At 41.9% G+C, this 24089-nt stretch overlaps 1 protein-coding gene across 2 annotated transcripts in view; it reads left to right on the top strand.

The window, feature by feature from the left end:
* Positions 1–24089, top strand: part of LOC139936992 (ataxin-7-like protein 3) — a 184098-nt gene that overhangs the window by 63533 nt on the left and 96476 nt on the right. For both annotated transcript variants that reach the window (XM_071931905.1, XM_071931904.1), the window contains 2 exons: positions 7663–7751; positions 15604–15681. In XM_071931905.1, coding sequence (XP_071788006.1) covers positions 7663–7751; positions 15604–15681 — 167 coding nt within the window. The remainder of the gene's footprint in view (positions 1–7662; positions 7752–15603; positions 15682–24089) is intronic.

Here is a 24089-nt window from a genome sequence, read left to right on the forward strand (position 1 = left end):
CCTGATGTCCATAGCTGTTTTCCCAATTCCTGTTTGTCTGTTTAACTATAGTAATATTTTTAATAATAATTATTGTCTTATCATGTAAACTTGTACATATATTTTTGATGTAATTTTATTGTTAACCAAATGCCATTAGTCTATGACGTTTTATTTGGTCTTGTATTTTTATATGAAAATAAACCAATATTGAATTGAATTGAATTGAAATTCTATTGATCAACCTATTTTTTGTGGTGTTCCACAAGGTTCCGTGTTAGGTCCCTTGCTTTTTATTATTTACATCAATGACATCTGTAACTCATCTGATATTATTTCATTTTGCTTATTTGCAGATGACACAAGTTTATTGTACAGTCATAATAATGTAGATGCTGCATTTCAGAACCTTAACTTGGAACTTTATTAAATAAGTACTTGGCTTTTAGCAAATAAGTTATGTATTAATGTACTAAAATCTAACTATGCTATATTTTGTGCAAATCAATATAAATACACTCAATCTATTCCCTTAGTTCTAAATGGTATCAACTTGAATCAACTGAAAGTCACGAAATTCTTAGGTATATATATTGATGAACATTTAACTTGGAAAAATCATATCAAAGATGTATCTAAACATATAGGTATTAAATTATCTAAACATTATATAGGTATAATGAAAAGTTTTTCCTACAGTGTACCTAGTAATATCTTATTGACCATTTATAATTCTTTTGTTCTGCCGTATTTAAACTATTGAATTCTCATTTGGGGGTGTTCTTCAACTCAGTGTAACAAACTATTTACTTTACAAAAGCGGGCTGTTCGAATCATTTCTAATGCTGGTTATCATGATCATTCAGCTCCACTTTTTGAACAATTTAAACTTCTAAAATTAAATGATCTTTATCGCCTTAACTTAGATAAGTTTATGTATAAATACAACCATAATGCATTACCCTCTTGTTTTAACTCTTTCTTTACCTTAACTTCAAATATTCATTCGTATGATACTCAAAGTACTCGTAAGAAAAATCTTTATGTCCATTTCAACAGAACATCTTTATTTAGAAATAGTCTTGTCCAACGTGGTACTTCATATTGGAATAGTCTCAGTGATTCACTTAAATCTGCACTTTGTCAAAATTTGCAAAAAAATTAAAAGCAGTCCTTAATTCTTAGTTAATAATGAAAAGTTATGATATATTTTCTGGATGATGTTTGTCTTTGTACCCATACATGTACATATTTTTTAATGTAAGTGTTGTGATAGTTTGTTGGTGTGTTTGTTTGTTTTGTTCGTTTTTTTGTCTGTCCGTAGGTACGGGAACAAAAGCCTTGCTTCACCCTATGCCTAGATGTTGTCCTGTTTGTCATTATTTACTCAACTTCAGTGAAAATTGTTATTGTCTTGACTACATCTGTGGTTTGCCATTATTTATTCATTATCATGTATATTAACTTTAATGATGTACACAAATGTAACTTTATGGTAACATTGAAATAAATGTATTGAAATGAATGAAATGAATGAAAATGTTTGTCTCGAAACTGATTAAAAAGAGGGGAGGGGAGGCCCGACATTCTTAATTTGTAAAAACAAATGTTCCCCAATACTCGAATGCCGGCAATATAAGAAGACGGAAAACGAACATTCTACCCTTAAAAAAAATGTTTGTTACGAAACTGAAAAAAAGGCGGAGAGGGGAGGTCCGACATTCTTGATTTGTTAAAACAAATGTTCCCCAATACTCGAATGCCGGCAATATTAGAAGACGGAAAACGGACATTCTACCCTTAAAAAAAAAAATGTGTGTCTCGAAACTGAAAAAAAAGAGGAGAGGGGAGGTCCGACATTCATAATTTGTTAAAAAAAAAAAATTTCCCCAATACTTGAATGCCGGCAATATTGAAAGATGGAATACAGACATTCTACCATTAAAAAAAAAAAAATGTTTGCTCCGAAATTAAAGAAAAAGAGGGGAGGGGAGGTCCAACATTCTTAACTTGTTAAAGGTTCCTCAATACTCAAATGCTGGCAATAATAAAAGACGGAATACGGACATTCTACCATTTAAAAAAATATTGTTTAAATGCATTTGTTCCGAAACAGCAAAAATATATCAAAGAGGGGAGGTCAGAACTTGTTAACTAACTTGTAAACAAATGTTACTGACATTCTACCATTTAACAAATTTTTTGTTCCAAAAACTGCAAAAATATTACAAATTGGGGGGGGGGGAGTCTGACATTCTTAACTTGAAAATAAATGTTCACTGATACTCGAATGCCGACAAAAAAAAAACGGAATACGGGCATTCTACCATTAAAATTAAATGTTTGTCCAAAACCTGCAAAAATATAACAAAGGGGGGAGGTCGGACATTGTAACTTGTTAAAATTCCCCTATAATCGAATGCCGGCAATACTTAAAGACGGAATACGGACATTCTACCGTTCAAAAAAATGTTTGTCCCGACTCGGAAGAAAAAAAGGGAGGGGAGGTCCGACATTCTTAATTTGTTAAAGGTTCCCCAATACTCGAATGCTAGCATATCACAGAAATATCACAGGCATGTTACTCGGGTGGGATTCGAACCCACGACTGGGTTCGAATCCCACCCGAGTAACATGCCTGTGATATTTTTTCACAGGACTTGGGAAAGTACTGAGTAAACAGTGCTAACACACATCGGTGTATGGGTAAAAACCAATATTAATATTCTTTATCCCCGATGCAAATTTAACATCTATTATATCGTTGCGGTACCCGCTGCCAAAACATAGGATTCGAACTGCCTCTAGCTGCCGGGCAACCTCGGTAGTCTAGTTGGTAAGACACTGCTCTAGAATTGCAAGGGTCGTGGGTTCGAATCCCACCCGAGTAACATGCCTGTGATATTTTTTTTTCACAGGACTCGGGAAAGTACTGAGTATACAGTGCTAACACACATCGGTGTATGGGTAAAAACCAATATTAATATGCTAGCAATATTAAAAGACGGAATACTGATATTCTACCATTAAAAAACTGTTTGTCCCGAAACTGAAAAAAAAGAGGAGAGGGGAGGTCCGACATTCTTAATTTGTTAAAAAAATGTTCCCCAATACTCGAATGCCGGCAATATTAAAAGACGGAATACAGACATTCTACCATTTAAAAAAAAAATGTTTGCTCCGAAATTAAAGAAAAAGAGGAGAGGGGAGGTCCAACATTCTTAACTTGTAAAAACGCTCCCCAATTCTCGAATGCCAGCAATATAAGAAGACGGAAAACGGACATTCTACCATAAAAAAACAATGTTTGGAATGTCTCGAAACTGGAAAAAAAAGAGGAGAGGGGGAGGTCCGACATTCTTAATTTGTTAAAAAAATGCTCCCCAATAATCGAATGCCGGCAATATTAAAAGACGAAATAGGGACATTCTACCGTTAAACAAATGTTTGTCCCGAAACTGAAGAAAAAGCGGGAGGAAGGTCCGACATTCTTAATTTGTAAAAAAAAAAAAAAAAAAAAAGTTCCCCAATACTCGAATGCAGGCAATACTGAAAGACGGAATACAGACATTCTACTATTTAAAAAAAAAGTTTGTCCCGGAACTAAAGAAAAAGAGGGAAGGGGAGGTCTGACATTCTTAATTTTGTTTTTTAAATGTTCCCCAATACTCGAATATCAGCAATTCTGAAAGACGGAATACAGACATTCTACCATTAAAAAAAAATATGTTTGTGCTGAAACTAAAGAAAAAGAGGGGAGGGGAGGTCCAACATTCTTAACTTGTAAAAAAACGCTCCCCAATACTCGAATGCCAGCAATATTAGAAGATGGAATACAGACATTGTACCATTGTCTCGAAACTGAAAAATTTGTTAATTTGTTTAAAAAAATGTTTGCCAATAATCATATACCTGCAATATTAAAAAGACGGAATACGAATATTCTACCATTTAAAAGAAATGTTTGTCCCGAAACTAAAGAAAAAGAGGGGAGGGGACTCGGAGGTCCGACATTCTACAAATGTTCCCCAATTCTCGATTGCCGACAATATATTTTAAAGCCGGAATACTGACATTCTACTATTTAAAAAAATGTTTGTCCAAAACCTGCAAAAATATATGAAAGAGGGGAGGTCGGACATTGTAAACTTGTAAAAAAAAAAAACGTTACCCAATACTCGAGTACCGTCAATGTTAAAAGACGGAAAACAGACATTGTACCATTTAAAAATACATTGTTTAAATGCATTTGTTCAGAAAGGGCAAAAATATAATAAAGAGGGGAAGGTCAGACTTTCTTAACTTGTTAAAAACAAATTCCCAAAGAATTGAATGCCGGCAATATTAAAGGCACCTGGAAATAGGATTTTTTTTCCTTTTAAACATAAGAGTATATGTTTATTAACAATAAAACAATTTTTTGAGTAATTGTTTGTCACGATGTTAAAAAAATTAATTAAGTGACTGGGGGGGTTGACTCCGCCTACCCCTTTTGTGACGTAGGAAAAGGAAGACTTTGCCTCGATCAAACATAGACCCCCCTCGATGCGTAGATAAACACACATGCAAAAGTACATGTAATTCTAAGACGTGAGTTTGTACGCTGCGAAAAAGGTTTTTTTCTTGCATTTTTCCGGCAATGCCGACCAGGTGTGTTGCTGCTGGATGCAGCAAAACAACTAAAGATGGGGTCAGTCTTCATCTGTTTCCTGCAGATCCCAAGTACTGGCGGTTGTGGGCTGCGAAAGTCAGATTAACTAGAGCAAAGTGGTCCGGTCCGACGTCTTTTTCAGCGCTGCAGCGAACACTTAGAGCCGTCGTGCTTCGAATCCTGGATACACAACTCATTTGACATGACGAGAAGAGCCATTCTTAAACACGACGCCGTCCCAACAATTTTTCTAGCTAGTGGGAAGTCGAAGAAGGTATCTGAAAGACGTGACGAACCCAGAGGAGCATTTGCTAAACGTGAAAAAATTCGGGTAAGGTTGAACTTTGAGGGTATGTTTTTAGCTTTTGCCAAGTGACACGATTTTGTGTTGGTACCGCATGCGATTCACTGTGCGTGCAGGTCCTATGTGACCGTCCGCACATTATACAGCAGCCATAGTGCTTGCGTGCAGTCTGCTCCGTGGCCGTATTTCTTTAATAATACGTAGGCAGACCCACATCTTACAACCCATTTGGTCACTAAAAAGTCGCATAGTTAAATAAAAATAGCAGCAATATAGCTTTTGTAAAAACCACTAGGCGTTCAACATGATCAAGTTTCAATGTACGTATGTGTGTAAAATCGTGTCTAAATTTGTTTTGATGTGCCATGATCCCAGACGTAATGTACGGGGGCCTCTGACTACAAATTTTCTCTTCAAATATCGCGCCTTGAAATACGTCACGAACAGCGCCCTCTCGGGTCGGGGCCTACTCGTAAATTTGTAAATACAATCAAAACTAATATTTTTAAACCTTAGTTAACTTTTTATTCACATTCCTCTCGTAAAAACACATATTTTAGTGACAAAAGCTTTATTTAAAAAAAATACCACTTCTAGGTAACTTTAAAAGAAGGGATATGGACATTCTTAGCATTTAAAAACACATTGTTTACTAGTCCAAAAACTGAAAAAAAATTAACAAAGAGGAGAGGGGAGAACCCCCATTTTATAACTGAATGCTGGTAATACTAAAAGACGGAATACGGACATTCTACCATTTAAGAAAATGTTTGTTCCATAACGGCAAAAATATAACAAAGTGGGGAGGTGGGACACTGTCAACTTAAAAAAAAAATTCCCCATTACTCGAATGCCGGCACTACTTTATCTATACACAATATTAATATATATATACACTGCGCAGCCAGCGGACAGAAAATTTACACAAACAATTAACGGTTCTTTTCCGTTCCTTGATGGACTTTGACCGTTCAAAAACTAAAACCAAATCACTTTTAACACTTCTTATAATTTTAAATATAATATCGCTCAATATCCTAGTGTTCCATTTAAATAAATCCAGGGGGATTCCTTCAGGCAGGATGGCTTTCACACCTTTGTCAAATGGTAGTAGGATTAGCGCTGATAACAATCTTAATCCCCCAACTCCCAGAGGGCCTGGAGCCTCATGACTTAACCACAACAATGAAAGATAAGCGGGTGTCCCTTTCGTGGTTTGTATGAAACAGGAAGGGCAGTTTCAATTGTGTTGTGTTATAATTAAAACACAATACTGAAACCATTTCGAGTTTTTTTTGTTTCGACTATTCTAAACTTTGATCACTGTGTGCATAAAACACTATAATAACATGGTCATCATGTTCGTGGGCCAAATATTTCTTGGCAGTACTGTACATCTTGTGGAAAAGAAGTTTCTGCTGGTTTACGCAAAATGTCTGTTATGCACATAATGGGTCTTTTGTGTATTTTTGGTAGAAAGTACATTGTCGGGCACACCACTTTCTGTTTGAGGGGGTCGAGGTACTCATAGGTTTTGCTGTTGATGATGTTTTGGTTGGCCATTTTGGTGAGGGCATTATAAACTAATTGACTTGTATCTTGTGTAGTATCTTGTTCTAGCTGTTGATAGTGCTGAGAACTAAGATGGCGGAAACCTACGGCTAGATAGTCAAGGGTGTTCATAATGTAGATTCCTCTGCCTTTGTCATATGGTTTGATCACAATTTTTTTTTTTTTTCCAACTGTAGGAGAGCTGATCTGTGTTTCTTGGTCATATTGTTTGTTTGTTGTTTCAAACGGCAAGTTTGAATTTTGTGGCTTCCAAATAATCTTCAAGTTTGAGATTAAAGGTTGATTCGGGTGACCAGGTGGAGGGTGGTTTGAAGGGTTGTGATTGGGAAGTCTTATTGTGCATAAGGTATTTCATTTTCATTCATCGATTGAAAGTATTTATATCTATCAAAAGAGAACGGCGTGTGGGTTTGGCAGGGTAGGAACGAAGTTCAAACCGTTGCCCAGTGCGATTTTCTGATGAATAGAAAGATAAACACTGGAGAGGTTTGTTATGAATTGTTCGCTTTGTTTAGCCAAATCTGTTAACAGATTATGTTGTCTCTGTTGGGACAGGGTTGAGCAATGGTGGGAAAAGCAAGTTGCTTTTCAATGGGTTCGTGCGAGTGACTTTCTTTTATTATGTTTGCGATTAACCATGGTTTTTTGTGTAATGGGAATGTAGATTTATAGGAAACTATTGAATTTATCCGCTAAAATGATAGCAAAATATTTTTAAAGACACAGTTTAACAATGGTTCTGAGCTGAGTGGTCTAGTGGTTGAGCTTGTGGTAATGACCTTAGTGATTTAGTGTTCAGAGCTTTAGGTCAAGTGGTTCCAATTTGGTGGTTAAGTGGTCCTTAGCATGGCGGTCTAGCCATTCAGAGCTTGGTGGTCTAGTGGTCGAGCTTGGTGGTCTTATGTTTGAGCTCAGTGGTCTTGTGGTTCTGAGCTGGGTTGTCTATTGGTGGTCTAGAGATTCGGTTGTAGTTGTTCATGGCTTCAGATCTAGTGGTTCAGAGCTTAGTGGTCTTAGTGGAATTGTGGCCGAAAGCTTGGTGGTCTTTTGGTTCAGAGCTCCGGTGCCTTGTAAATCTTTAAAGGTATTTTTTAAAGCGTTTTTCTATAACAATTTGACACTTGATTTATTTTGTTTTTTCATTTCTTTTTGTCAGAATTGCCAATTCAGGAATAGGAAAAATGGATAGTGACAATGAAGATGATGACCGTGATTTGGATTGGTCCTTCGCCTTTGACAAAAAAGGTAATAATTTTACTGTTCATAAATACCCCAGACAGTTTATCTGGGAGATCAAGTGTTTAAACAAACATGCTTTGGCGCACAACCTTACGTTGGAAATCCCTTGGTCCTATTGTTTGTCTGACTACGGGGGGTTAAAAATCTATGTTTTCCTTCAGTAAAAAAAGTGACAGGCCCTACAAAATAGAGTCGCTTGTCGCACAACCCACTTTCCAGCACAGAGCTGTTGAGTGATGGGAGGGTGAAAACAGAAAATTGTAAAACATTCTTTTTTAAATGTGGTTTAATGGCCTTTATTTTCAATTGTCACCCTTGTGACTTATTTTTGCAGAGCCCATCACAAATATAATTTAAGTGTGTGTGTGTGTCGTGACACTATGAAAACCTCCTCCGTTAAAATTGCCCTTTTACCGTTGATTCAATTTAACGGAGTTAGCTCCGTTGATTTAAGTTCGGCTAAAATGACCAGGAGTGCTCGCCGTAGTTTCAACGGAGGAAAATTCCTTTTGTCACTACCATTGTTCAGACCAACAATAGCAGTTTTAGCAGGTCGTGGATTCAACGGAGAGCTCTAGAACTAACAGTCTTCAAACAGCTAATTGGATTATGATTTTATAGGTTGCTAATGAAAAGAATTGCTGAGTGTTTTTTACTTCGAGTTGTGGTCAATGGATGCCTTGTACGCACGACGTACCTGTACATGCAGTACATGTACATATTCTATGTACATGTACATGTACATGTACATGTACACTGAGTGAATTATCAGCAGCAATGCCAGAACGAACACACCACGCACACGCACACGCACACAGGCTGTCTACTACTCACATAACCATTAAAAACCATGCATAAACACACGCTTAAAAAAAAAAACAGCAAATGGTTTACTTTTTTTCTTATCGGACTGCGGATTCATATTGAGAAAGGTTTATTCCTTTTATCTGCAATGTTTGGTAGTGTTTCGTGTTCAACAACTGTCCAAATAGCTTGTAGAAAAGTTTTGAAAACATCTTTTCTATGCTTTGCGGCAATGGGGCTCTGGGCACCATTGTTTTGGCTGCACTGTCACTCTCTGTTGAAAAAATCATACAGAAAAAATATTGAGAACATTAATTCCATACGTGCTAATCTGAAGAAAAAAGATCAATCCCCGGCTCACCACCACCCTAACTCTGCGAGACAAATGAGCCCCACCCACCCCTGCTAACAACCCGCCAACAACCGGGAGGCTCAACAAAATCCGCTGATTCGGAAAAAATTTACCTTAAAATTTAATATAAATCACTTGATTTTTTCTCTCAATAAATATGATTATGAAAATTAAAAACAAACCCCCACCCCCTTAGCACAAAATAATTTGCCTAGTATTCGAAAAAAAATTACCTTAAAATTTAATATAAATCACTTGATTTTTTCTCTCAATAAATATGATTATGAAAATTAAAAACAAACCCCCCACCCCCTTAGCACAAAATAATTTGCCTAGTATTAATAGCTATGTAAGTTGTAACGCGCATGCCGACGTTCATGCCACGCTAGACTGCTAAAATGAACACTATAAAAATGTAAAACAACCTAATTAAAAAACGCTTCTAAACGTTGGCACTTTGCTGCCACTTCAGCCATTTCGCCTGCCTGCTTATTTTTGCGTCTTTTGTGGGATGGCAAGCTGATTAATCAATAATGAACTTGATGGAGTATGATGTTTCCCAAAATTAGGGCTCTGCCGCCAAGCTTTTAGCCAGGATTTGAAAATAGGGTGTCCAAATTTGACTTGATTGAAAAACAGGGCGTCCAAATTTTTGGGGAAAGTTTTTCAGCTATCATGTAGCCAGGTACATGACATGTACCACAGAGCTATTGCATCTACTGTGTGCTCAACTCAACGTATGCTTTGGGTAGCCAACCATGTACGGACAAATTTCTTTTCCACTGTCTTTTGTTTTTTGGGGAGGACTCTTCTAGATCTTGTGTTCTTTACTCTTTTATTTTTAGATGGGCATGGTACAGACTGATGTTGGTTGCTGTCACTGGAATCGACATCAGTTGGGAGACTTGGCTTGTCTCTTGGTTCGAATCAGGGAAGTCGAACTCACAATGGGAGTGGGACGAGCTGTTATTTTGCCCTGAGGGTCCCGGTTGTTGCATGGGGTCAGGAAAATCACTGCTAGAACAGTCACTCGGGTCACTCGACACTGGATCGGGTGACTTTCTGGCAAGATGTTGGAAGAAATTTGTGATTTTCCTTTCCCCATGATGAAGTAGGCTACAACCATTCATATGACAAAATAAATTGTGTGTGAAATGAAAACCTCGGGTGTCTGACGTGAAATTTGATACCCTTGCTGGCAAACAATGAATGGGCGACAGTATAAGATAAATTGGTTGTACATTGTATCTTGCAGAAACATGCAGCTGGCAGATAGTAGCAATTTGGGTATTTCTTTCGTTTTGCTTACAATAGGCCTAACTGGTATTGAGTCTGATCAAATTTATGTTTGTTTTTTCAATGGCCAGATACAAGGTTCAGTAAGCTTGAGCATATTTCTTTTATTTATCCCACACTATGTCATCAAAATAGTATCATTTATATGTTTAGCCTAAAATTCTGGCATATTTACAACGCCCAATTTCAACATAAAATTACAAATCGGGGTATGGATCTGTGGGGTGTACTGTCTACCCATGGTGTGAACATGGGCCTTTCAGTTACACAATAGAGTTCTATTACACACACATAAAGTGTCTTTTTAAAGTGTCTACTGCACATGACTATTCTTACATGTGTGCATATTTAGCTAGATCCCGCCCATCTCATTCTAGCTAACCAATAAGCATCCATAATGCACATGGGGTGACCTTTCATTCATAAAACGGTTGTGGATGGGTTGTGGTTTGTGTAATATGATCCCATTGTGGTCTGCAGTTCGGCGGCAAGGCGGCGCACAAGGCTCCCACACAGGGGAGGTAAAATGATACATTGGGTATGTTCAGACAGCGTACTAACTTAGACCCGAACCGGTCTAACTTTTACGAGCAGCGGGGGGTGGTCGTAAAAATAAAAACCCATTGCGTTCAGACAGCACAGAGTTAAACCCGATCCGGTTTATCTTCGGTTTTAAGAGGTCAAAGTAGACGCGACCCCGTTGCTCTAACATCCGGTTTTATTCATCAGATTCACGCACCGAGTATGTATGCCGAGATACTGAGTGCCCCATGCCCTGGATGATCAGACAGGGCATAATTATTGGATACAAATGGCTCAATCGAACGCGGTAACAGTTTTACCGTTGGGAGGATATGGGCACTTAAAACAAACATGAACACGACTCGAAATTATTTTTTTAAACAAACAAAATATTGATACAAACCGCCGAGAAAACTCACCAAAATATTGTCCATATTCCATGAAACAGAACACGTTTCATTTTTGTGTTTTGTTTTATACCACTGTTTCCAATTTAATAAATACTTTTAGTTTGTACTTCAATCGATTGGAAGTTGCGATCTCTCAAAAGCTGGTGCCGCTATTTTTATTCCGTTTCGTTCATAAACACAACTACACACGTGCAAGTTACGTAAATACATGTACTTTGCAGTATTTTCCCAACTTCCCAACAACGTGGTGATATTGCTGGCGTAGGGAATTTCCCCTACACACAGCCTCGCGCCCACTGCAGTTCATTCTCCTAGATTGGCAGTACAGCACGCTAGTAACGGTGACGGCAATAGAAAGGCACATCCACGGGATCGGTGATGGTAACTATGGGATATCAGAGAGTGATCACTATGGGATGGCAGCGCTCTACATGTGAGAAGCATTACAAAATATGCTTCTTCGCTGCGCTCGTAGTATACGCATGGAAAACAGTTTCAATTTATTGTAGGACACTCAACAAAAAAAGCTTGGAAAATATAATTTTGTTTCAGAATTTAATAAATCATGGGCGTGGGCCTGTGTTAAACTGCATACACCGATCGAGAGGGTTTCGCCAACTCGGTAAGCGGCAAGAACGTAATATAAATACTCGGTGCTTTTCAGCATCAGAGGCAACAGAAACCGTATACAAGCACTCCGGGTCCCGGGCGTGTGCATTGAACCACACAATGGGTCGTCCGTTGTGAGTTAAAACCGGATGTCATTCTGTCCACACGCAGTGTTAAAAGATAAACCCGAACCGGTTTAGACTTAGACCGCCTCGCTGGACGGTTTAAGTTTTGGGGTTTAAACCCGATCCGGTCTAACTTTTTTTGCGTTCACACGCACAAAAGTTGAACCCGAACCGGTCTAAGTGGACTTAGACCAACTTTAGTACGGCGTGTGAACGACCTGTGTTACTTCTGCAGTGTCTGTGGGAGACCGCCTGGGCGCTAGAGTCTTTTGATGTTTTTTTTTTCAAAGAAACCCTGGTATTTCAGGATCAATTGTGGAATCTTGTGGTTGTTTCTGGGACTTTATATTTTTTTAAACAGCCCTTTGTGGTTGCAAGACGTCTCAATTAGGGAAGACATCAAGATACTTCATCAAAACCATGATTTGCCGACAATTCGATTAATGCCTAAGCTTAACAGGGCGTCTTCAAGGGCGTCCGACAGTTTTTCGGGGCGTCCAAAAATGAAATAGGGCGTCCAAAAGACGCCCGGACGCATTGCTGGCTAAAAGCTTGTCTGCCGCTACCTCCATTCAATCTGATTTTGACGTTTTACAAGTCCACGCTTTTTGTGTGTACACAAACATGTGTTTACCAATGAAAAAGAAGGTCGCAAGGCAGGCAGGTCGCTAGTAGTGGTGGGTCACAAACATTAATCCAAAACAAGAAGCCTTGGACAACAACAAAACAGCCAGGGGAAAAACATAGACTTACAAATACAGATCTCAATTGCCAAAATCAGTGTGAAAATGTCAAATTTAGTGCCGTAAGGTCAGGATTTTTAAAGGGGCATTGTGGCAATTCGCTAGGGCATCGCGGCAATTCGTTGAGAGATAGGGAGCTAATGTAGTTGTTTCAGAATCGGGGTGATAGAAAAGGATTTTCTAGACAGTGTCACTGGGACGTCATGCTATTGTTAAAATCGCTCCATTATTTTGCACGAATGGCGCGATATTGTTTAATTTTTAGGTCAATTGTTTGTATGTATTATGTAAGCTTGTTCACTTCAGTGAACACCACCGGTGGTGCGTGAACATAGTACATGGACGAAGACCAATATTAAGGAAATACGCTTGTTCCTTTGATAGTGGCATCATAGATCGGGAGGGAAAGTGGCAGCAGATAAGTGATTTTGTTTTCCTGACTCAGAAGTCAATTTAGACAAGTTAGTAATAGAAAGTGACTATTTCACGTAGATGATGTTGTAACCAAGTTGCTCGGTCTACAAAAAAACAAAAAGTGAAGATAAAAGAAGTGACCTACACGGGTACAAGCCTGTAATTTCAGATATTTCTGACATTTGTTTTGATAAACAAATTGATGCTCAACAACTTCAGTTGAATTCCTGTTATTTTATAATGGTATTGAAAGAAGTATCTTTGAAAACTAAGTTTTGAGGGAGTTAACTCACTTACCATTTTTGTGTATGATAAATAAGATAAACATTTTAAACTACTTTTAAGAAGAACTGGTTAAAAGAAATGACCTACCCTACCAGCCGGTAGTTTCAGATATTTCGGACACAACTTTGATCAAAAATTTCAGTTAAATTCCGGTTTTTTATAATGATATTGAAAGAAGTATCTTTGCAATCTTAAATTTTAGGGACTTTATTCACTACCCATACAAAAGTATGATAAAGTAAGCATTTTGAATTAATATTAAAACAAAAATAATAATACTGGTTAAAATGAAATTGATTTATTTGACTTTAAGACCTGCTTAAATGACTGTTGTAGTTCTACAATTTTTTAACATCTTACCTAAATAATAATTTAATAATGTAGCTGTTCACTTGTGGAAAGTCTTAACGATCATTTTGCAATACATGCGTAGCTCTATTAACCTGTGTTAAAAACCATTGAAAACAAAATAATATATGGTCCATGGCGTCATTGACTTCATTTACTTTATTCCCTCTTTTAAACTCTTTTAATGCACAATGGGTGAATAGATGTACCCATCGCGCCATTCGTGCCAAATAATGGAGCGATTTAACAATAGCATGAGGTCACAGGTGTGGGTTAGCTTTTAAAAAAAAGATAAAACTTAAAGAATTATTCACTGGTTTCAGTTGAATAAGCTACTACATGTACAATGAAAAACTTGAATAGGCAACTCCTTATTTCCACCATGTACTGACTTGAAACTTAAATCAAATATTACTTTTTACATAAAGATGCATATGAAACGATAAAACTCAAAGAGTGCATCACTAAAGACTGCAAAACTTTAACCAAATATTGCTGCTTACATGTATATAATATGAAAAGATAAAACTCAAAGATCACTGGTTCAAGTTGAATGAGCTAAAGCAATGAAAACCTTAAATGGTCATTACTTCATACTTGTCAATGTCCCCACCCTTTTGACCATCAGTTGATTAAATGATTAGTTTTTCTGACGGTCATTGGTTCTATCTGGTGATCAGCAGCTCACCATGGCAGCTTCGCTGTTCTAGTTCTTAAAGTCACCTGGAAGTGGTATTTTTTCAATGATGTGGAATGTGAATAAACAGTTAACTAAGGTTCTAAAAACTTAGTTCTCATTTTATTTACAAATGGAAGAGTAGACCCCGACCCGAAAGGGCGCTGTTCATGACGTCAATCATGGCGCGATATTTGAAGAAAAAATGTGTAGTCAGGCCCTGTACACCACATGTACGGTCAAAGAGCAGACTGCACGCACTATGGCTGCTGTGTATGCGAACGGTCCACTGAGATTATCCTGCACAGTGAATCACTAACTACAAACCTACCCTAAAAGTTCAAACTTACCCGAATTTTTCGCGTTTGGTATACGCTCCTCTAGGTTTGTCACGTCTTTCAGGTACCTTCTTTGACTTCCCACTCTGGAAAAGTTGTTGGGATGGCATCAAGTTTTAGAATAACCTTTATCTTCATGTCAAATGTGTGGTTTATTCCGGATTCGAAGCACGACGGCTCAAAGTGTTCTCTGCGTAGTGCTGAAAAAGACGTCGGACTGGACCACTATTGCTCTTGTGAGTCTGACTTTCGGGCCCACAACCGCCCATACATGGGATCTGCTGGAAACACATGCAACCTGACCCCATCTTTAGTTGTTTTGCTGCATCCAGCAGCAATACACCTGGTCTGCATTGCCGAAAAAGTGAAAAAAATAAATATAAAATTACAAAACGTACAAACTCACGACTCGGATTGTACATGTACTTTGCACGTGGCGGAGTCAGCCCCCAAACAATTTTATCTATTTTTAAACATATAAATCGTGACAAACAATTACTTAAAAATTGTTTTATTGTTCATAAGAATATATACTCTTATGTTTGTAAGAAAAAAAAATTCTATTTCCAGGTGACTTTAATTGGAAAATGTTTTTGTAAATTGAAAGATAGCACATTTTCAGCTATGTTTTGTTGCACTTCATGCTTTCTTTCATTTTGAAAAGACTGTAATTTTTAAGTTGAACTACTTAGTTAAGTTGGTGGTGAATCTACCCTCAGCTGTAGACTATTGTTACAAATATACACTTAAGTGTACATTCGTAACAAATCTACTGTAAAGTGTAGATTCGGAAAAACAATCTACACTTTCAACAGTAGAGACAACGTCACAGAAATAGTTTAAGAGGTGAGAATAGATGTATTAAACATGAAATCCCTCCTAATTTAGGTCAAACTGTTGACGTGTATTGTTTACTGTTATCTCTTTCTTTTGAAGTTTCTAAAAAGGTAAAGAAAGACAAGCTTGGCAACAACTCCCCAAGAAGATCAAAGGGAAAGTTCAGCAGTAAATTTGGTAAGCTTTAAATTTTTTTTTTGTGGTAATGACAGTATGAATTGCACTACGATATTGAGTGTTAAAATAATGGGTCTACTTCACTCTACTTACCTGTAGAGCGAATACTACAATTGCATTGTTCCCTATGCCGGCAGGCAAAAAGCTAAGAGTTTTACACACAATAGCGCCCTCAAGAGTCCTATCCCCGACGCCCTGTGACATGCGCACCACGTCGGCGTCCTCTTTTTCTCTTAGCCGGCAAAGGTAGCGGACGTAAGTACGTGATTGTTCGTATTACGGTAGATTTCTTTGCCCCTTTTAGCTAAAATAAGAGTGTAGTTTAGCAGATATCCGATAGCAGGATAGTCTGTAAGTGTTGAGAATTTCTAGTAGAGTTGTTGAGAAATTCTAGAGTGAGATTTAACTATGAGTTATAAGAAATCGGGGAGGACAGGGCTTGTCGACGTAGGGGGGACCTACATCCCTCTGAGACAGCCCGAGTCCTCGGGGGATTGCGACGGTGACATTACGTCGCCGCCAAAGCAATCTCCCAGTCAGCCCCCTCAGCCATCGCCGGCTGCCGGGGCTGACGGATCTGTAACCGGCCGAGCGGGGGACCTTACGGTCTCACCACAACGGGCGCAACTAAACCCTTCCCGGTGATGCCCCTAGATCGGGTGTGCAGCGACCGGATGGATGGGGTAATGGGAATGAAGAAATGGACCCCGTACTCCAAACGTACGGAGCCGTTATACCGTTTCCCTCCAGCGGATTTTGAGAAATATTTCGCCACTCCCGTCCTGCCGGACTCAGCCTCCGACAAGCTCGTCGCGGACAGGGGATCGTCGTCTTCCAAGCTGCCGTTTGCGGACAAGATCCGCGGCAAATTGGAGGACGTCGCCCGAAAAATGGATTCTTCGGCACGCATGGGTATGCGCACAACATCCTTTCTCCTGCTCTTATCAGAATATCTGGAGCAGGGGTGCGACGAGGAAAACATGGTGCCGGCGGACATGATGATTGCGGCCCTTCATTGTTTGATAACGACCCTGGCGACGACGTCACGTCGCGCCAATGTACTGGATGTGCTTTTCCTGCCATCAGCCGGGGCGCGTAAACGCCTTGACGATCTGCCGCTCACCGGCGTCGACTTGTTTTCCAGGCAATTTCAGACGTCCATGGAGGCTGAAGCGAAGCGCCTCAAAGCCACGGACGAAATCAATCTGAAAAAGCCTCCTGCCCCGCCTAAGGCCGTGGGTAACAAGGCGAGGAAACAGCCATCTTTCGTCATCCCTCGTCGCCGCCCACAAAAGGCGGCCCGTGGCAGTTTTCGTGGCCGCGCCGATAACACGGCGGGCTCGCGCTACCCACAGACTCAACCTGGCCAACCACGCACCCAGTCGGGTCGTGGTTTCCGAGCGCCCGCCCCCGGTTTACTGGGGCGTGGCGCAAGTGACTTGACAAACTCCGAGCGGTCTCCCACCGACGGACCCGTGGGGGGCCGCCTCTGGAATTTTCTGGGGTCCTGGGGGCAAGTGACCTCCGACCGATGGGTCCTCGAAACAATCGGCCGCGGTTACGCGCTCGAGTTTACGAGGACCCCCCGTCGGACATGCTCAGCCGGCCGACACCCGTGCCGTCCGACTTAGCAAAGCGCCGCTCCCTCGAGGGGGAAATAAACGCCCTCCTCCTCAAGGGGGCGGTGCGTATCGTCCCCCGTTCTGGGACTCAGACGGGCTTCATGTAAACCTTCTTCTTGACTCCCAAGAAGGAGGCTGGCATGTGGCGCCCGATTTTGAACTTGAAACCCCTCCACAAGTTCATCCGTTCGAAGCGTTTCCATATGGAGACGCTCAGGACTATACTGAGTTCCATAGTGACGTCCGCATGGGCGGCGAGTCTCGACCTGAAGGACGCATACCTACACGTCCCAGTCAGGGAATTTGTGGTGCTCCCATTCGGACTCTCCACCGCACCTCGGGTGTTCACTCGGATTGTAAAGACAATCGGGGCGGCACTGCGGAGGCGGGGCATCATGATATTTGTATATCTGGACGACTGGTTGGTCGTGGGCCGTTCTCGGGAGGAGACGGAGGCAGCGCTCCAATATACCTGGCGCCTGACCTCCGACCTCGGATTCATAATCAATACCGAGAAATCCCACCTTATCCCCTCGCAGGTTCCCACCTTTCTCGGTGCGTCCCTCGACCTGCGCAGGGGATTGGCCCGCCCTTCGGAGGAACGCCTGCTGAACCTTCGGCAGTGCGTTTCTCTCTTCCTCCCGGCAGTGGTGGCCCCAGCACTGGCCTGGCTCAGGCTGTTGGGCCTTATGGCCAGCATGGTGGATTTGGTGGACTTTTGCAGGTTGAGGAGGAGGCCCATTCAACTTCACCTGCTCTCCTTTTACAGGCCAATCCGTCACCGGATCCACCACCCGGTGCCGACCACGCCCTGGCTAGTCCCCCACCTTCGTTGGTGGCTAGCCGATGCGAACATCTCGCAGGGCCGGGCTTTTCGTCCGCCCCCGCTGTCGGTGACCGTCACGACCGACGTGTCACTCCTCGGCTGGGGGGCAACCCTCCACCCGCGTCAAATCACAGGCGTGTGGGGTTCCGAACACCGATCGGCCCACATCAACGTCCTGGAAATGTTGGCAGTCTCCAACGCACTACGGCATTTCCAGTCGGACGTCAGGGGCCGTGCGGTCCTGGTGAGATGCGACAACGCCACAGCCGTGGCCTACATCAATCACCAGGGGGGCACCCGGTCGGGACGCCTGTGTGCACTGGCCTGGGATCTCATCCACTGGTGCACACAGCTGGGAACAGCACTATCAGCAGTCCACATTCAAGCGTAGAGAATGTCACAGCCGACGCTCTCTCAAGGGGCTGGATTGCCCCCACGGAGTGGTCCCTTCTCCCACAGGTGGCTCGGTCGCTCTTCCACCTGATCGACCGGCCACACGTGGACCTGTTCGCCTCCCATGCGAACCACCAGTTGCCGATCTACTGCGCAAGGGGCCCAGACCCCAACGCGTGGAAGATCAACGCTCTATCAGTACAATGGGACGGCCTACTGGCCTATGCGTTCCCACCCATCTCGCTCGTTTCTCGGGTTCTGACCAAGATCGAGCAGGAGGATTGCCGGGTCCTCCTCATAGCCCCGTTCTTGCCCCACCAACCGTGGTTCCCACGACTCGTCAGGTTACTGGTCCACCGTCTGGTGATCCTACCAGGACGAGCGGATCTCCTGTATCAGCCCAGTTCGGGGATGGTCCATTAGGCTCCGGGGGATCTTCACCTGACGTGCTGGGTGCTGTCACGCGATCCCTCCGCTCAGCAGGCCTTTTGCAACGGGCTGCAACAATCCCAGCCCAGTCACGACGGGCCTCCACCAGGAAGGTATACAACAGCCGACTACGCCATTTCTTTAAATGGTGTGGCCGGGAATCCCTCCATCCTACCAATACTTCTGTAGGGAAGGTGGGGGATTTCCTGGTATATCTCCTAGATAGCGGCCTGACGACCAGTACGGTCAGAAATTACAGGTCAGCTATCGCCGCGATCCACCCCGGATTCCCAGACGGTTCCTCCATCTCAGACAACGGGGCCCTTAGCCAGTTGATCAAGGGGATGTTTGTCACCCGTCCCCCAGAACGCAAACTCGTCCAGTCTTGGGACCTGTTCGACGTTCTGTCAACCTTAGCAGGGCCTCCCTATGAGCCTATGGATTGCTCCACACTACTGCAGCTCTCCGTTAAGTTGGCGTTTCTCCTGGCCATCGCTACTTCGCGACGGCGCAGTGAGCTGCACGCCCTGTCGGTAGAGACCGGACATATCCGATGGGAACCAGGCGGCGTCCGCTTGGTCCCCACGACCGGCTTTTTAACCAAGAACCAGTCAAGTTCCTTCACGCCTCCGGACATTTTTGTCCCGGACATTAAGTCCTTTTCATCAGAGGCGAAGGACAAACTGGGCACTAAAGTGGTATGTGAATCGTACGAAGTCGCTTCGTACGGACCATAAGAAGCTGTTCGTGACGACAACACCGCCCTTTCGGCCGGCGTCACCGTGAACCATCTCACGATGGATCGTGACCGCCATCCGCTCCGTGCCGGGCGGCTGGCCGGCAACCGAGAATACGATTCGGGCGCATGACGTTAGGGGGGTAGCCGCCTCTTGGGCCTTCTTTAAAGGAGTCCCCTTAGCAGATATCACCAAGGCGGCCTGCTGGAAGTGTCCTAACACCTTCAGCGAGCTCTACCTGAAGGATGTCCTCCAGGCAGACGGCAGAGCCGGGAGAGAAGTGCTGAAGACGGCCAGTCAAGTTTCACAGAAACGCTAACTGGTGAGTCCACTTTCCTCTCTTATACATGTAATAATTTATATATTACCTATGTGCAGTGGACATTTAACGAGGTGTACCTATTATGTTTTTACCCCATAATGGCGATACCCCCCTAAGGTCTTGCGCACGATTCGCGCGGCCCTGGCGCGCGTCGTTCTCGCGGTTCCACGCGCCTGGACCGACCTGTTTATCATGGTCCGGCCCCCTGTTGCGTAGCCCGCCTCTGGCCCCTTGGCGCCCGCTTACCGGCGGGCGAGCTAGGGCCCTCCGTTGGGGTTCTTAGGCACGCCCCGTGTCCTACGCCCCTGTAGACATACGATAGCCTGCGTATACCCACCGCCTACTCGGTGCGAGTCTATGCAATTGTAGTATTCGCTCTACAGGTAAGTAGAGTGAAGTAGACCCCCACCCCACAGTAGTGTGGGTGGGTCTACGAGCGAATACTTACCTGTAGAGCACCCTCCCTCCTACCCCACTATACGAGTGGTTTCTTGAGTACTTAGGCGCGTAACGCTTGACGAAAAAGAGGACTCTTGAGGGCGCTATTGTGTGTAAAACTCTTAGCTTTTTGCCTGCTGGCATAGGGAACAATGCAATTGTAGTATTCGCTCTACAGGTAAGTATTCGCTCGTAGACCCACCCACACTACTGTGGGGTGGGGAATAATGCTAGCCTAGTTGTGTGACAAAGGTAGTCAATAGGCCTGGGGAATTTACCACTCGGTTAGTCTCGCAGGGATGCCAGTTTTCCGGCTATTGCCGGCATTCCAGTTTTTTTTCACATTTTTCCCGATTTTTTCCACCGCTCTATGTTTCATCTGGCCGGGAAAAAAATAAAATAAATTCAAACAAGATTTCCGGCGGTACGTATTTCATTTGGCCGGAGAAAATATAATTTTTGAAAAAAAATTCCGGCGCTCCATATTTCATCTTGCCGGAGGAAATATATAAAACAATATGTGCCGTCAACTCGCTTTCAACTCAACCACTACTCAGATAGCAGGTATGAACTAGTCTTGACCCAAGGCCTCAGTGATCAATTAACATAAAGTGCAGTACATACTACACATGTGCAGTACCAAACATTCACGCCTTGGGGGCGGTGACGCAGCCCCTTTTCTACAATTTGTTTTTTCAGGCTCTGAAGGAAAGAGTCACTGGCATTCCCTGGTCATGCTATAAAAATGCACAGCTTTTTAACACTAGTCATTATCCCATAATGAAAGACTCATGACACAAAGTGTTGGTTGTTCGCTGTCTAGCACAGACAGGGTCAAAATGTATTTCTCTCAATTTTACTCTTTTGTTCAACAGAAAACATTTCAACAATGAAAGGGGTCAGCCAACTCAAAAGGTTACAACAAAAGTGGACAAAATGCCACTACACACAATTCTTTCCCTCCAGTGATAATACTTGAGGAACTTCCTGATGTCTACCAGGAATCCAAGAATTATTCAATTCAAATAAATGAAATTCAAATAAGTTCGCCGCAAACGTACAAAACATTGCATCCCAATAAACGGCTTTGGAAGTGTCTACCCCAAAGCACTGACTCCACCGGGTGTCCATTACCGGTGAAGCCAAAAGGACCTGGCAATCAAAACAAGCATGCACATGAGATTTAATGGCTGACACCTTAATTCTTGTCTCTTGTAATAAGTACACAAGTATACATAATACATCACCTGCTCCGAGCGTCTGCCGAAGCATTTCTCACAGGAGTCTACCTGAAAGAAACTATGAATTCAAGCCAATTATTTATATTTTATCATAATTTAAGTCATTTTTTACCAACCACCTTTTCCCCACATCACTGGTTAGCATTGTAACTACATGTATTTTGCAGAGAAAAACCTTAGATCAGATTTTAGTGTATCATCGTCGAGGGTGATATTCTCAATTGCTGATATAAATGTGTCCGAGGTGGGTGGGGAGAAAAATTATTTTGACCCTCTCTATCCGTTGCCGAGACAGAGAGTGAACTGCAACAATGCTTACTGAAGCGTTATCGACCTACACACCGGTTGTGATTGGTCCTTCAAATTGATAGAACCTTTAAAACACGCATCATGATTGGTCCAAACCGTGCGTCTCCAAAACAAGGAGACAATGAGGCCTAGCGGACCGGATCACTATTTGCCGTGGATAAATGAATTTTTCTTCGATGCTCGAAATAAAACCAATGATGCATTGCGGTTTGTGTATCATTGCAAGCACAATGGTAAAATTCAGGCTGAAATATATGTTTTTCGCTGTAGCTCTAAGAGAAAAGTTGGTAAATTTACGCTAAAAATAATATGAAGTTTGGGTTCACATGCAAGCACAGAGTGTTTCAGCTTTTAGTAGTTTTCTTTGCCACTGTAGAAGTTTTGTGGAAGTTTTGTGGTAAGAGTCAAGTAATTTTATAACTTTACCAACAATGCAAATTAGATTGGCCTGCAACTGCCGAGGCCTTAAATTATGGGAAAATGCCTGCAACTGCCTAGTTAATAATAATTAATATCTATTACTTACAACTTTAACCAATGAGAAGGTTCTTCCCTGTGAGGGGCAAACACCACCAAGCCAAGTCCAAACCTGCTACATTGGCGAAGGAAAATAGTAGCGAAGAAAACTGCCTTAATAATCGAGAACCTTCTCTGACCAGAGCTGACGATGAAGTGGACGAGCATTTGCTATGCGCCCCTCGTTGTTGTTACACCTCAGCAGTTTTCAAAAGAAGAAGGGAACAAAAGCGTGCGTCTTTTGTGCACAAAAAAAGCTTTATTTATTCTAAAAGGAATTCACTACATTAGTCCCCTTCCAGATCACATGAGTTTTGACATGGGATCGGAAAATTAAATTAAATAAATAAATAAATGAAAGTAGTCCTTTAATATTTACAACTATGTGCGGGATATTTACAAAATGCATCTAAATATCTACTTGGCAAGTGTACACGCCTTCCTGAGCGAGTGTATCTTGTAGATTCATCTGGAATAGTGTTTGATGTAGAAGATGTTGGAGAACTGGAAGTGGTTCTGTGGATTCGAAATCTGTATGTGCAACCTTCAACCTATCAATACTTATCGAGTCATGTTTGCCGTTAATGTCAATGATATTTGTCCATTCTTTCGATGACATGAAATGGACCGTTGTACGGTGGTTGTAATGGCTTCTTGACGCGATCAACCAAATAAAAACATGTATACAAGTAAGCAATTCTTTCGGAACATGACTTCAATGTTTAGAGTATCTAGGTTGTTTGGGTTGAAGTTCAGACATGTGCTGACGCAAACGGTCAACATAGTTACTTGGGTCAACATATTTCAAATCCACAGATGGAATTACGAATTCTGAGGGTAGACTGAGTGTGGTACCATACACTAGTTCTGCTACACTGCAGCCTAAGTCAGTCTTAAGTGATGTTCGAATACTCAATAATATCAGTGATAAGGATTCTGTCCAGCGATTTGGTTCAGTTTGAGCTTTGAACGATGATTTAAGTTGTCTGTGAAATCGTTCTACCATTCCATTTGCTTTTGGATGGTATGATGTGGTGCGGGTTCGATTACAACCTAAAAGTTTTGATAGACCTTCAAAAAGCTTTGATTCAAATTGGCTACCTCTATCCTCTATCGGTAGTGATAGTCGCTGGTACTCCGAAATTAGCAATCTAGCCATCAACGAATGCTCTTGCAACACTTTCGGCGGAAATATCAGAAATAGGAATTGCTTGAGGCCAACGGGTGAATCGATCAATACATGTGAGTAAATAAGTGAACCCACGAGATGGTGGTAATGGACCAACGATATCAATATGAACATGTTGTGTGTCAAACGTGTTGTGTGTCAAATGTACCTAACGGTGTCACTGAGTGGCGATGTACATTGAATGCAATTTCTGGTCCATGTTCTAACGTCTTTATTAATGGAAGGCCAGATGAATCTTTCAGTCACGAGTCGTTGAGTAGCACGAATTCCTGGATGGGATATACTATGAATAGAATTAAATACATCACGCCGAAATTCTTTGGGTATGTAAGGTTGTGGATAAGTAGTGGAAATATCACATGTTATAGTACCGTGGGTAGGGAAAA

The sequence above is a fragment of the Asterias amurensis genome, chromosome 5, assembly GCF_032118995.1.
Source record: "Asterias amurensis chromosome 5, ASM3211899v1".
In the NCBI taxonomy this organism is placed as follows: Eukaryota; Metazoa; Echinodermata; class Asteroidea; order Forcipulatida; family Asteriidae; genus Asterias; species Asterias amurensis.